Source organism: Capricornis sumatraensis, chromosome 20 (assembly GCF_032405125.1).
Source record: "Capricornis sumatraensis isolate serow.1 chromosome 20, serow.2, whole genome shotgun sequence".
Lineage (NCBI taxonomy): Eukaryota > Metazoa > Chordata > Mammalia > Artiodactyla > Bovidae > Capricornis > Capricornis sumatraensis.
Window position 1 is genome coordinate 39785781 of NC_091088.1, and position 15478 is coordinate 39801258.

Genomic DNA, 15478 nt, shown 5'->3' on the forward strand with positions numbered 1-15478 from the left:
GGGCAGGGCCAACATCACACCACTGCCTGATCATGGGACTCTGGGCAAGGGACTCAGCTTCTCTGAGATCAGTCTACTTACGTAAAATGGGATAATAATACTGGATGAGATGGTTGGATGGCACCATCGACTCGATGGACATGGGTTTGGGTGGACTCCGGGAGTTGGTGATGGCCAGGGAGGCCTGGTGTGCTGCGGTTCATGGGGTCACAGAGTCGGACACGACTGAGCGACTGAACTGAACTGAGTTAAAGAACATGAAAACGTGCCACAACTATGCCAGAATGTACACAGTAGGTGTGCTCAAGAGTGGCTGCTGCTACTGCAACGGGAGCCACGTCCACCAGCACCGTCACGACCCACCATCGTCATCATGGCTCAGAATCTTTGCACCCCAAATTCCAACTCCATCTTTTCCCCTCTTCTGCCCCAACCTATGGCCTCCTGGCCTTTGCAGATGACAGAGAATTCATCACAGAGCTATGAGGTGGGAGGAATTGAGGACGCAGTTAGATGGGAAGGAGAGTGGCAGGAGAAAATGAACTTGAGAGAATGTCTACTGCGTTCCTCTCCTCCCAACCCTACTGTGGCCAGTGACACCAACAAGGATCATGCCCTGGGGTGGGGTTGGGATGGACATGACTCTGGGCTGGGAGTGAGGGTGCTGAGGGTGGACCCACCATGAGACCAGATGGAACCAAAGCTTCTGTGTTGGCCCACGTGCCACCAGGAGCTGGGCTCGCCCAGGGATGCCCAGGGAGGCGGGGAGGGAGCAGGTGGGCCTGGGGGAGGTGGAAGGGAGGGCATAAGCCTCCGCCCCGCCTGACCAGCTCTGGCTCACTGACCGCAGTGATCACCCTCCTCATCATTCTGCGGAGGCGGCTCCAGAAGCAGGCCCGCGCCCACGGCAAAAGCGTGCCAGAGATCCACGAGCAGCTGGTCACCTACGATGAGGAGGGCGGTGGCGAGATGGACACCACCAGCTACGACGTGTCAGTGCTCAACTCAGTGCGCCACGGAGGGGCCAAGCCCCCACGCCCAGCGCTGGACGCGCGGCCGTCCCTCTACGCTCAGGTGCAGAAGCCACCCCGGCAAGCGCCCGGGGCGCACGCGCCCGGGGAGATGGCCGCAATGATCGGGGTGAAGAAGGACGAGGCGGACCACGACGGCGGCGGCCCGCCCTATGACACGCTGCACATCTACGGCTACGAGGGCGCCGAGTCCATTGCCGAGTCCCTCAGCTCCCTGGGCACGGATTCATCGGACTCGGACATTGATTATGACTTTCTCAATGACTGGGGACCCAGGTTCAAGATGCTGGCCGAGCTGTATGGCTCAGACCCCCAGGAGGAGCTGGTGTATTAGGGGGGCACGGGCCTCTGGGCCTGGGAGCCAGACCACTTGCAGCTCAGGCTAGCTGGACACAAGGCACTGAGGCCTCCAACTGTAGCACTGTCCCAGCCTAACAGCCCTTCCTCGCAGGTCACAGAGACTTCACCACCTTGGTTGGCAAAAGCCAAGTTCCTGAAACGTCCAGGAACATATTTCAGCCATGGCTACTCCCCAAATGCTGGGAAATCAAGGCTGGTATGCTGTCTGGGTTGAGACATCCATATAACTCTGTCACCTGGAATCACGGGTCCAACTCAAAGATTCTCTCTGGCTCTTCAAAGCCGTTTATGCTCAGTTGCTGCAGGAGTTGGGGTGGGAGTCTTCCCTTGAGGTCCCTGAACCCCTTGGGGAGGCCAGGGAGGCCCTGGTGCCTGTCAGCCTGGAGGCAAAAGGCTGGGCAGCATTACCGTGGGGCAAGACTCTCTGTGGCCCTGTCCTACCAGAAACTGGGACCACCCATCAAGCTTGTCCCACCTCACCCTCCTCACACGCTCCCAAGTGCCCCTGCATTCCTCAGCCTCTCCCCAGGCCTGTCAAGAGAGGAAAGGCCCCTGGACATCTCCCAGCCTTGGGTCCCGAGGTGAACTCGCTGGCCCGCCATGCCTGCAACTATGCTGTACTGTGTATTGAAAGTCCAGCCAAGGTCAGGGAAGTGGCTTGTTGAACTCTGAAGCAACTGTGAATTCTCCCTGGAGGAGCAGTGGGGAGCAAGTGTGACACCATATCATAGGGTGAGGGCCACCTTCACACCCACTCCCTCCGGAAGGGGCTGGGGGTCACTGTGACCCCAATTTGAGACATGACACCCCTCCAGTTTTGCCTGGGAAGCTGGGCAGGTGTTCCCAGAGCAAAAGACCCCTCCCCACCTCTCCTGGTCACTCGGTCATGCTCTTTTTTTCTTTCTTTCCATCTACTCTTGACCTCTTGGCATGGTGGCACTTCAGGTGTGACCCATGACTGCACAACAGAGCCGTGTCGTTTGCCTTCACGCCTCACTGCTGCCACATCTCAGGGAACCCCAGCAGGGCCCCCTCCCTGCAGAAGGCAAGGCCCCTGCTCAAGCCCTGTGGTCACCTGTGTCTCTTCCACTTTCAGCCACATATGGAACTTTCCACTGCAGACACGTCTTGGGGAAAGGGCATCACTCAACAGGAGAGGGGAGAGAAAAAAGGAGGCAAATTCTCCAATTCACCCTCTGTCATGGACCAAGGCTCCTGCTGTGGGCAAGGCCCCTCAATTCAGGGGATTGTAGATAACACTGACTTTTAATCTTTAACTAATAACTAGGTTTTTTATATTTTTTATACTAATAATACTTAACACATTTCTAGCTCTCACAGACATAAGAATAAGGGTATTTGCATAATTAGCAGGTTACTATTTAGGCTAACAATTTTATTTCGGGTATTTTAGTTGGATCAAGAAATTCCTGTTAACCGTCTGTTTCCTATCATTGTAGTAATTGCTCTACTAATGACTATATATATACATATATACAGGCTACACTGGTGCATGGAACATGCTGTATTTTTTTAAATAACTAAATAAAGAAAAATCTTGAAATACGTCTCTTTCTAGAGCTAAGTGAGCTCATGAGAAATAGAAGCACATACATGCCACCACCAGCACCACCACCACCATCAGAGGAACCCAGAGTGCAAGGTGACACTTGCGGTCAGGACTTCAGACACACTGTAGGACAGTGACTGCAGCAGAGAATAACAAGGGACACCTCGTCCATCCTGGTCTCCTCCCAGAGGCCCGTGCCTTCCCTCAGCCTGCACATGCCCCCCAGTCCCACCCTGACTCTACACAGCAGGCAGGGCCTCTGGCAGCTGAGCTGCCGCACCTTTTCCAAGTGGCAAATGGACCAGGTGGGCGAGATAAATCAGCAGCGAGGGAGGAAATCAATCTCTAATTAGCTGGCTAACAACACTGACTGAGCAGCTGGCACTTCACCCGGGTGTGTGAACCCCAACATTGACGTCCTGCCTGGAAATCAAAGATGAGAATAGGAAGCAATCAAAAATGAGAAGAGGAGGCCTCCCTGACAGACTCAGGACTTGAATTGTGGAGGTGAGAGATGAAACTCACTTCAGCAAGGCCCCTGGCTCCTTTACCCCTGCCAGCAGCGTTTTCTGGGCAGTGTATCTCTCAGGGATGGCATTTTGCAATCTGTGCTCTGGATAAACACTACTTCTTGGAGCTCTCAGGGGGTCAATATGTCTTAATTCCAATTTTGCTCTAATTTCCCTTGTGATTTCTTGATCCATCGGTTATTTGAAATGTATTGTTTAATTTCCAAATATTAGGGAATTTTCCAATGTCCTTCCATTATTGATTTCTAATTTCATTCCACTGTGGTCAGAGAATTTTTATGATTTAAATCCTTGTAAAGTTTATGATTTAAAACTAGTAAATTTATACTAGTTTTATACCCTAACATATAGTTTATCCTGGAGAATGTTCCGCGTGCTCTGGAGAGGGGTGTGTATGCTACTGTTGTGATGGAGTGTTCTATAGTGGTATGTTAGGGCTGTTCAAGTCTTTTGTTTCCGCACTGATTTTCTTTCTCGCTAGTATTTAGATTTTATTGAAAGTTTAGTGCTAAAATCTCCAACTAGTACTGTTGAATTGTATATGTCTCCCTTCAATTCTGTCAGTTTTTGCTTCATGTATTTTGGCTCTCTGTTGTTAGAGGCACATAGGCTTATAACTGTTATATCTTCTTCTTGATGGGCTGACCCTTTTAGCATTATAAAATGTACCTCTTTGTATGTAGTCACAATTTTTATTTTAAAATCTGATTTGTCTGATATTAGTACAGTCACTGCAGCTGTCTTTTGGTTACTGTTTACATGGTATATCTTTCCTATCCTTTCCTTTTCAACCTATTTGTGTCTTTTAATATAAAGTATCTTCTGTGAATAAAACATAGTTGGATCGTGGCAGTTTATCCATCCTACCAGTCTCTGAAATGTTGTCTTTTAATATAAAGTGTGTCTTCTGTGAACAAAACATAGTTGGATCATGGCAGTTTATCCATCCCTACCAGTCTGTGCTATTGAAGTATTTAATCCCTTTACATTTAATGTGATGACTAGTAAGGCGGGATTTATGTCTGCCATTTTCCTATTTGTTTTCTATGTCTTGTCTTTTTTGTTCCTGTTACCCCATTATTGCCTCTTTTATGTTAATCAGACATCTCTTACCGTCCTATTTTAATTCGCCTGCGATTTCCTTCGCTGTATTTTTTGTTGTTTTCTTAGTGGTTCTCCTAATGATTATACTTAAAATCTTAACTCTTAACTTAGAATAATCCAGGTAAAATTTGTACCAACTCGATTTAAGTTGTGTACAAAGCCTTGCCCCTACTATCTCCGCTTCCTCCCCACCTCCTCTGTGGCGTCACTGTTGCACGTATTACAGTTATGCATCGTATGCCAACACAGCTGTGCATTTATTGCTTTCTGTAGTTGTCTCTTAAATCATATAGGAGGGGAAAAAAGAATTACAAGCTACATATATACTGTCTTTTGTATCTACCTATATAGTGACTTTTATCACTGATCTTTATCTCTTCATGTGAATTCAAGTTACTGTCTACTGTTTATCACTTCAGCCTGAATGAGCCCTTTAGTATTTTCTGTAGGGAGAGTCTTCTAGTGAGGAATCTCTCCATTTTATCTGGGAAGACTTCATTTCGCATTTACTTTTTTTGCAGGGTAGTTTTGCTAGATACAGAATTAATAGTTGATACACCTTTTCTTTCAGCCCTTTGAATTTCATCCCATGGCCTTCTGACCTCGCTGGCTTCTGGTGAGAAGTTGACTGTTAATCTTATTGAGGAAAATTTTATGTGATAAATTATTTCTCTCTTGGGCTATCAATAATCCCTCAGTCTGTGATCTTCAATAGTCTTTTTATGATGTGCCTAGGATAGGTTCTAGAGTTGATCTTACTTGGAATCCACTGAACTTCTTGAATGTATATATTAATATTTTTATCAAATTTGAGAAGTTTGGGGCCATGATTTTTTCAAATATTCTATCTCACTCTCTCCTCTCCTCTGTGTGTGTTAGTCGCTCAGTTGTATCCAACTCTTTGAGACGCCATGGATTGCAGCCCGCCAGACTCCTCTGTCCATGGAATTCTCCAGGCAAGAATACTGGAGTGGGTTGCCATTTCCTTCTCTAGCGGATTTCCCGACCCAGGTGTCGAACCCAGGTCTCCTGCATTGCAGGTGGATGCTTTACCATCTGAGCTATTAGGGAAGCCCTCCTCTCCTCTGGGACTCCCATTATGCATTTGTTAATATACCTGCTAATTTCCCACGGATATCTAGATTTCTATTCACTTCTTTTTTCTTTCTGTTTCGCAGACTAGATTATCTCATTTTCAGTTCAGTTCAGTTCAGTTCAGTTCAGTCGCTCAGTCGTGTCCAACTCTTTGCAACCCCATGAATCACAGCACGCCAGGCCTCCCTGTCCATCACCATCTCCCGGAGTTCACTCAGACTCATGTCCATTGAGTCCATGATGCCATCCAGCCATCTCATCCTCTGTCGTCCCCTTCTCCTCCTGCCCCAAATCCCTCCAAGCATCAGAGTCTTTTCCAATGAGTTAACTCTTCGCATCAGGTGGCCAAAGTGTTGGAGTTTCAGCTTTAGCATCATTCCTTCCAAAGAAATCCCAGGGCTGATCTCCTTCAGAATGGACTAGTTGGATCTCCTTGCAGTCCAAGGGACTCTCAAGAGTCTTCTCCAACACCACAGTTCAAAAGCATCAATTCTTCGGCACTCAGCCTTCTTCACAGTCCAACTCTCACATCCATACATGACCACTGGAAAAACCATAGCCTTGACTAGATGGACCTTAGTCGGCAAAGTAATGTCTTTGCTTTTGAATATACTATCTAGATTGGTCATAACTTTTCTTCCAAGGAGTAAGCATCTTTTAATTTCATGGCTGCAATCACCATCTGCAGTGATTTTGGAGCCCAAAAAATAAAGTCTGACACTGTTTCCACTGTTTCCCCATCTATTTCCCATGAAGTGATGGGACCGGATGCCATGATCTTCGTTTTCTGAATGTTGAGCTTTAAGCCAACTTTTTAATTCTCCTCTTTCACTTTCATCAAGAGGCTTTTTAGCTCCTCTTCACTTTCTGCCATAAGGGTGGTGTCATCTGCATATCTGAGGTTATTGATATTTCTCCCGGCAATCTTGATTCTAGCTTGTGTTTCTTCCAGTCCAGCGTTTCTCATGATGTACTCTGCATAGAAGTTAAATAAGCAGGGTGACAATATACAGCCTTGATGTACTCCTTTTCCTATTTGGAACCAGTCTGTTGTTCCATGTCCAGTTCTAACTGTTGCTTCCTGACCTGCATACAGATTTCTCAAGAGGCAGATTAGGTGGTCTGGTATTCCCATCTCTTTCAGAATTTTCCACAGTTTATTGTGATCCACACAGTCAAAGGCTTTGGCATAGTCAATAAAGCAGAAATAGATGTTTTTCTGGAACTCTCTTGCTTTTTCCATGATCCAGCGGATGTTGGCAATTTGATCTCTGGTTCCTCTGCCTTTTCTAAAACCAGCTTGAACATCAGGGAGTTCACGGTTCACATATTGCTGAAGCCTGGCTTGGAGAATTTTGAGCATTACTTTACTAGCATGTGAGATGAGTGCAATTGTGTGGTAGTTTGAGCATTCTTTGGCATTGCCTTTCTTTGGAATTGGAATGAAAACTGACCTTTTCCAGTCCTGTGGCCACTGCTGAGTTTTCCAAATTTGCTGGCATATTGAGTACAGCACTTTCACAGGATCATCTTTCAGGATTTGAAATAGCTCAACTGGAATTCCATCACCTCCACTAGCTTTGTTCGTAGTGATGCTTTCTAAGGCCGACTTGACTTCACTTTCCAAGATGTCTGGCTCTAGATTAGTGATCACATCATCATGATTATCTGGGTCGTGAAGATCCTTTTTGTACAGTTCTTCTGTGTATTCTTGCCACCTCTTCTTAATATCTTCTGCTTCTGTTAGGTCCATACCATTTCTGTCCTTTATCGAGCCCATATTTGCATGAAATGTTCCCTTGGTATCTCTAATTTTCTTGAGATCTCTAGTCTTTCCCATTCTGTTGTTTTCCTCTATTTCTTTGCATTGATCGCTGAAGAAGGCTTTCTTATCTCTTCTTGCTATTCTTTGGAACTCTGCATTCAGATGCTTATATCTTTCCTTTTCTCCTCTGCTTTTCGCCTTTCTTCTTTTCACAGCTGTTTGTAAGGCCTCCCCCGACAACCATTTTGCTTTTATGCATTTCTTTTCCATGGGGATGGTCTTGATCCCTGTCTCCTGTACAATGTCACGAACCTCAGTCCATAGTTCATCAGGCACTCTATCTATCAGATCTAGGCCCTTAAATCTATTTCTCACTTCCACTGTATAATCATAAGGGATTTGATTTAGGTCATACCTGAATGGTCTAGCGGTTTTCCCTACTTTCTTCAATTTGAGTCTGAATTTGGCAATAAGGAGTTCATGATCTGAGCCACAGTCAGCTCCTGGTCTTGTTTTTGTTGACTGTATAGAGCGTCTCCATCTTTGGCTGCATAGAATATAATCAATCTGATTTCGGTGTTGACCATCTGGTGATGTCCATGTGTAGAGCCTTCTCTTGTGTTGTTGGAAGAGGGTGTTTGCTATGACCAGTGCATTTTCTTGGCAAAACTCTATTAGTCTTTGCCCTGCTTCATTCCGCATTCCAAGGCCAAATTTGCCTGTTACTCCAGGTGTTTCTTGACTTTCTACTTTTGCATTCCAGTCCCCTAAAATGAAAAGGACATCTTTTTTGGGTGTTAGTTCTAAAAGATCTTGTAGGTCTTCATAAAACCGTTCAACTTCAGCTTCTTCAGTGTCACTGGTTGGGGCATAGACTTGGATAACTGTGATATTGAATGGTTTGCCTTGGAGACAAACAGAGATCATTCTGTCGTTTTTGAGATTGCATCCAAGTACTGCAGTGCAGACTCTTTTGTTGACCATGATGGCTACTCCATTTCTTCTGAGGGATTCCCGCCCGCAGTAGTAGATATAATGGTCATCTGAGTTAAATTCACCCATTCCAGTCCATTTTAGTTCGCTGATTCCTAGAATGTCGACGTTCACCCTTGCCATCTCTTGTTTGACCACTTCCAATTTGCCTTGATTCATGGACCTGACATTCCAGGTTCCTATGCAATATTGCTCTTTACAGCATCGGATCTTGCTTCTATCACCCGTCACATCCACAACTGGGTATTGTTTTTGCTTTGGCTCCATCCCTTCATTCTTTCTGGAGTTATTTCTCCACTGATCTCCAGTAGCATATTGGGCACCTAATGACCTGGGGAGTTCCTCTTTCGGTATCCTATCATTTTGCCTTTTCATACTGTTCATGGGGTTCTCAAGGCAAGAATACTGAAGTGGCTTGCCATTCCCTTCTCCAGTGGACCATGCTCTGTCAGACCTCTCCACCATGACCCGCCCGTCTTGGGTTGCCCTGCGGGCATGGCTTGGTTTCATTGAGTTAGACAAGGCTGTGGTCCTAGTGTGATTAGATTGACTAGTTTTCTGTGAGTTATATTTCAGTGTGTCTCATTTTACCTATCTTCAAGTTGGCTGACCCTTTCTTCAGCCAGCTCACATTTGCTCTTGAGCTCGTCAAGTGAATTTTTATTTCACTTACTGTACTTTCAACTCCAGACTTTCTACTTGGTTCTTTTTAAAGCCTCTTTATTGACATCCCCTATTTGATGACACATGGGTCTCATATTTCTCTTTCATTCTTTAGACATGGTTTCATTTAGTTCTTTGGAAATATTTTAAATAACTGGCTTAAAGTATTTGTCTAATAAGACCAACATTTGGGTTTCTTTAGGGATAGTTTCTTGTTGATTGCTTGTTTTTCTGTCACTGGGCCAATTTTTCTTATTTCTTGGCATGTGTCATAATTTTTGTAGAAAATTAGATATTTAATACAATATGGCAACTGTGGAAACCAGAGTTTGTTGTTGCTAGGTTTTCTTGGTGCTACAGTTTGTTTATTGACTTTCATTTGCTGTGTGTAGCTACTGAAGTCTCCTTTGACTGTTGTTGTTCAGTTGGTAAGTCATGTCTAATTCTTTGTGACCCCATGGACTGCAGCACACCAGGCTTCCCTGTTGTCCACTACTACCCAGTCTGCTGAAATTCATGTCCATTCAGTTGGTGATGCCATCTAACCATCTCATCTTCTACTGCCCACTTCTTATGCCTTCAATCTCTCCAGTCATCAGAGTCTTTTCCAATGAGTTGGCTTTTCACATGAAGTGGCCAAAGTATTGGAGCTTCAGCTTCAGCAATAGCCCTTGAATATTCAGGATTGATCTCCTTTAGGTATGACTGGTTGGATCTCCTTGAAGTCTAAGGGACTCTCAAGAGTCTTCTCCAGCACCAAAATTCAAAAGCATCAATTCTTTGGCACTCAGCCTTCTTTATGGTCCAACTTTCACATCCGTATATGACTACTGGAAAAACCACAGCTTTGACAATATGGACCTTGTCAGCAAAGTGATGTCTCTGCTTTTTAACATGTTATCTAGGTTTGTCATCGCTTTCCTTCCAAGGGGCAAGTGTCTTTTAATTTCATGGCTGCAGTCACGGTCCACGTGCTACTCTCTTTGGTACTAGTCAGTTAGTGACTGGACAGAGTCCCTTAAACGCCTGAAAGGAAGAAGTCTCTCAGCATTTGCCAAGGGGTTCTTTGTGTGTGTTAGGGAACTCCTTCAATGCTCAGGAAGACAGTTTACAAGTCTATCTTAGCCTTTACTTTCTGTTGCACAGAGTTTCAAGATGAGCCAGAGGTGAGAGCTTAGGGCCTTTCCAGGTCTTCCCTGAGAATGTGCACAGCCCTACACATATGAGTAGCCTTTTAGATTCCTAGGAATATGCCAGTTTTTCAAAGCCCTCTGTGGACAGCTTATTCTTTAAGCTTTCCTTTAAAATTTTTGGTTGGCTTCTTGTTTGCCCTGCCTGTTATCACTGCCTAAGGTAACTGTGATGTTAAAAGACTCTTGCTGAACATTTTCAACAAATGTTCTCAGCGGAAAAAAAAAAAAGAAAGAAACGCTTGTTTGCATTAAGCAAGCTTCAAGTTGGGTCAAATAAACACAACCTTTCAAGGGAGCTCACCTAAGGAAGCACCAGATAGATCAAAAGACACCAGGTATCTAGGAACTGAGCTTTGGAGGAGTTTATATTCTGTTCTGCTCCTTCCAGTAGTTGCCAGGCAGCTGATTTTCACTACTACTGTGGAGCTATTGGGTTTCAAGGTGACTACTGGGCTAGAGAGAAGTGGATGGGACTAAGGCAAGTTAAAACACTGCAAAGTTAACTCTTCTTACCACAATTTAGCCATGTTGTCATTTTTGTCGTTTCTTTTTTGTTTCGTTGTTGATGTTTGTTCTTGCTTGCCATGCCAAGCAGCTTGTGGGATCTTGGCTCACTGACCAGTTCTTGGCCCTTGGCAGTGAAAGTGCTGAGTCCTAACCACTCCTAACCACTGGACTGCCAGGGAATTCCCTTAGCTATTTGTTTTCGATGAATACTCCTTGGATTGTTTCAAGCCTTTGGGTAATTTCCAAAATTCTGAAAAGGTTGATTTTGATCATTTTTTCCAGTGTTCTCATTGCTTTTATGGAAAAGAGGATTTCCTTATTCTGCCATTCCTGCTGATGTCACCCGCTCAGATTGGTTTTTGAGCTCTATTTTCCTGATTGAAGTGTCTGCCCTCTGAACTCACAGTTGTCCAACCCCTGAAGCCCATGAGATCTGTGTACTACTTTCTGCTCTAAGAAGTCTCCCAGTTCAGTTCAGTTCACTTCAGTTCAGTCGCTCAGTCGTGTCTGACTCTTTGCGACCCCATGAATCACAGCACGCCAGGCCTCCCTGTCCATCACCAACTCCTGGAGTTCACTCAAACTCATGTCCATCAAATCAGTGATGCCATCCAGCCATCTCATCCTCTATCATCCCCTTTTCCTCCTGCCCCCAATCCCTCCCAGCATCAGAGTCTTTTCCAATGAATCAACTCTTCGCATCAGGTGGCCAAAGTATTGGAGTTTCAGCTTTAGCATCATTCCTTCCAAAGAACACCCAGGGCTGATCTCCTTTAGAATGGACTGGTTGGATCTCCTTGCAGTCCAAGGGACTCTCAAGAGTCTTCTCCAACACCACAGTTCAAAAGCATCAATTCTTCGGAGCTCAGCTTTCTTCACAGTCCAACTCTCACATCCATACATGACCACTGGAAAAACCATAGCCTTGACTAGACAGACCTTTGTTGGCAAAGTAATGTCTCTGCTTTTCAATATGCCATCTAGGTTGGTCATAACTTTCCTTCTAAGGAGTAAGCGTCTTTTAATTTCATGGCTGCAGTCACCATCTGCAGTGATTTGGGAGCCCCAAAAAATAAAGTTTGACAAGTCTCCCAGGCACTCCCAAATCAGGGAGTCCCTATCCCTCCAGCCTTCCAGAGGGGCCTGGCTCTGAGCACGATGCCACCCTGGCCACATTCTCTCTGATTCCTGTTTACCCTGAGGTGGCAGGAGTGATGCTCATGAAACCAGAGAGCTCATCTCTCAATTAGCAGCCTTTAGTGGATGCCATGAAAGGGCACAAACCCAGTGCTCCCTGGAATCTGCCTACCACACGGCACACACCCGCTCCAGCCAACTCTGGGGGCCCCACCAGGCCAAAGTGGGCAGAAGCTAAAGAGGTTCTGAGCCCTTCCTCAAGTCAAATGAGGCCAGCATCACTTTCCTCATTTCACAGATGGCTAAAGTGAGACCCTGGAGAAGGGAATGGCAACCCACTCCCATATTCTTGCTTGGAGAATTCCATGAACAGTGGAGCCTGGCGGGCTACAGTCCATGACGTCGCAAAGAGTCGGACATGACTGAGCATGCATGCATGCAAATGAGACCCAGGAAAGGATCTTTCCGGAACTCTATCTTTCTGGGAAGGCCCTAAGCTCTCCCCTCTGGCCGACCTGAAGGCTCTGTGAAATAAAAAGTAGCCAGAGTCAAACAGCAAGTTAAGAGAGAGTTGGGAGTAGCACATGCCTTTGACTCCCAGAAAAGTATGCTCTGCAAGAGATTTCCCTGGATCTGGGGGCTTAGAGGCTGCAGGAAACTTCATCCTTGCCCACTGTGCTAGTAATGGAGAAAGTGACCACTAGGGGGCGCAGGGCCTCAAAACATGCTCAGGACTCTCCAGCATCCCTGAGATGGAACACCTGGGTATCCTAACATACACCTCTGGTTCTGAGGGGCCTGGACCTTGACAGAACCTAGATCAGACAGGGGGCTACAGGGTCCAGCCCCACAACATGCTCTGCATCTCCCCTCATGCAAGTCTCTAATGGGAAAAGAAAGGCAAGTACTTGGTTCCCCACCTTCTCGAGTAGATGGGTTACCTGTGACCTCCAGTAGCTCTGATGACATGGAGAATCTCAACTAGCGGAAGCAGCTGGCCCTGGATGTGCACCCCACCCTTCATGCACCAGGAGCCTCTCCCTCCACACTCAGCCCTGCAGCTCTGCTGCACCCCACTTTCGCCAAGTCAATCCTGGAGCATTGATTCTTAGGCCAGAAAGAGCAGCCATCCTTGAGCATCCTGGTTCCAGGCATCTCCCAGGTTAAGAATCCTTACCATAAATTCTATTGTCCTCAAAATGACAGGCTGAATCTCTGATCTTTACAACCAAAACCCCAGACCACCCAACAATTCCCCTTCTAAGGACACAGACTAAGAGACAAGCACAGGGTATATCTGCCAAAGTGTTAATTTAGTGTATATATAAAGTAAAAAATAGGAAACAACAGAAATGCCCAACAATAAAAGACTAATAAGGTAAATTATGGCAGATCCATAAAACAATACTGGCAGCCAGTAAATCATGTGACCTGGTCATCTTGAGCTAAATTCAGGTCAAACCAAAAGGCTGAACCCAGTGCATTATTAACAGTCAGATCTCAACATTTTTACTTGCAGATATCCATATCCAGGTTTGGAAATTATGAATAATTTTTCTCAATTCTGTGTTTTCTAACTTTCTTTAACTAGCATGCATTATGTTTATAAATAGAAAAGAATGTTATTTTAATGGTAACTTGTAAACAGTTTCTTCTCATTGAAAAATGGTAAATTTGATAAGCAAAGTTTGTCCCCACATATCATTTAAAGTTTAATCTTAAAAAAAAGTTTTTTAGTTTACTATCTACTAATGCAATGGATAGCTTTTTAAAGTAATTGCTTCTGAACTCAGAAAAATGGTTGTTGCTGTTTTTAACCATTCCTTTCGGCAACCCACTCCAGTATTCTTGCCTGGAAAATCCCATGGACGGAGGATCCTGGTAGGCTACAGTGCATGGGGTCGCAAAGAGTCAGACACGACTGAGTGACTTCACAATCATTCCTTTGAACTTTGTCCTGTGGGACCTGCATCTTTGGAGCTGCATCTTTGGAGCCTTTGCAGCTGTTTAACCCCAAATTTCCAGCAACTTTCTGGATCTGAACTATTATAATCTGTGGGATGAAGAAAACATGGTTTTCTAGCCAAGTGACCCCACAGGATTCTGAAATGCGTAGAAAATCTTACATCACTCTTATACTACATTACTCAAAGACATAAGAGAATAGGCTGAGACCAATTTCCGCAGTCCATCCAAAGGCAATCTGGATATGTCTGGGAAAGTTGAGTGTCCACCAACTCTCAGAGACTTCACAGGACTTTGCAATATGCTTTTGTAGCATAAGGTGTAGGAAGTGCAGTTAACCTCTGATGCTCCTGAGTAACAGTTGCTGGTGGGATGTTCGATTGTGTTACACAGGAAGCTGTGCAAGGTGGGGGGTTGTTTTCACACGGGACTCTAAGCAGGAAATGAGTCCTCACATCAAAGAAAGCAAGCAAAACTCTACCTTTGAGCCTAGGAAACCAACCAGAAAAGGCTTTTCCTGACTGAGCACAGGGAGACCTAGAGACACAAGGTGTTCAGCAAGAAACAGAAATGCCCTGCCTGGGGTAGCACATAAAAAGCCGACATTTCGCAGAGTGTGGAGAATAATGAAAAGTGATCTGGGGCATTTTTTTAAAAAACACACATGTGGTACAGCCATACAATTAAATACTACTTAGCAATAAAAAGGAAACACTGATACATGCAAAAACTTGAATGAATCTCAAGTGCACTATGCTAAGTAAAAGGAGGTAGACTTAAAAGGCTACGGTGTGTGTGTGTGTGTGTGTGTGTGTGTGTGTGTGTGTGTGTGTGACTCAGTCCTGTGGGATTCCTTGCAACTCCGTGGGCTGTAGCCCACCAGGCTCCTCTGTCCATGGCAACCCACTCCAGTATTCTTGCCATGCCCTTCTCCAGCTACATACCACATGGTTCCATTTATACAACATTCTGAAAAAGGCAAAACTATACCAGCCGAAAACAGACCAGGGTTTCCAGGAGCTATAGGGGAAGAATGGCTTAACAAACAGAAGATCCCCAGGAAAGACTTTTCATTATCTTAACTGTGGTAGTGGTTATACAAGTCTATGCATTTGTCAAAATCATAGAACATATACTCCAAAAAAGTAAGCATTAAATTTTTTCAATTATAAAAAAATGTTAATGGAGAAATATTTGATCAGGGTCTCACTCTATAAGCAATTAATTTATTGGTTACTTCACTGGTGCACAAGGCGCCCCTGGAACACATACTCGCTCCTTCTTTCTCTCTGAACTATCTGTTGAACAATACCTCCCTCGATTCTAGTCCGGGCATCTCTTGAAGCCCTCTCCTCCTCTTCTCTCCTGTTCCAACCTTAGTTGGAACCCACTTCATTCTCTGTACTATGGTACCCCCCATATTTCCCAATTGTTCTTCCTATCTCTAGCCTAACCCCCTGCCAGCCACTCTCCTGCTAATACTGAAATGATTTTTCTAAAGTGCAGATGAGATCTTACACTTCTTTGCTGAACAGTCCTCAGAATTTTTCAAACCTGCCATGGCT

General features: G+C 45.1%; 1 protein-coding gene across 1 annotated transcript in view; it reads left to right on the forward strand.

Moving 5' to 3' along the window:
• The window catches only part of CDH5 (cadherin 5), a 39192-nt gene extending 34866 nt beyond the window's left edge, over positions 1–4326 (forward strand). Inside the window, exon 12 of the mRNA XM_068992243.1 lies at positions 851–4326. Within this exon, the coding sequence (XP_068848344.1) occupies positions 851–1365 (515 nt within the window). The 3' untranslated portion in view covers positions 1366–4326. The remainder of the gene's footprint in view (positions 1–850) is intronic.
• Positions 4327–15478: the final 11152 nt, after the last annotated feature.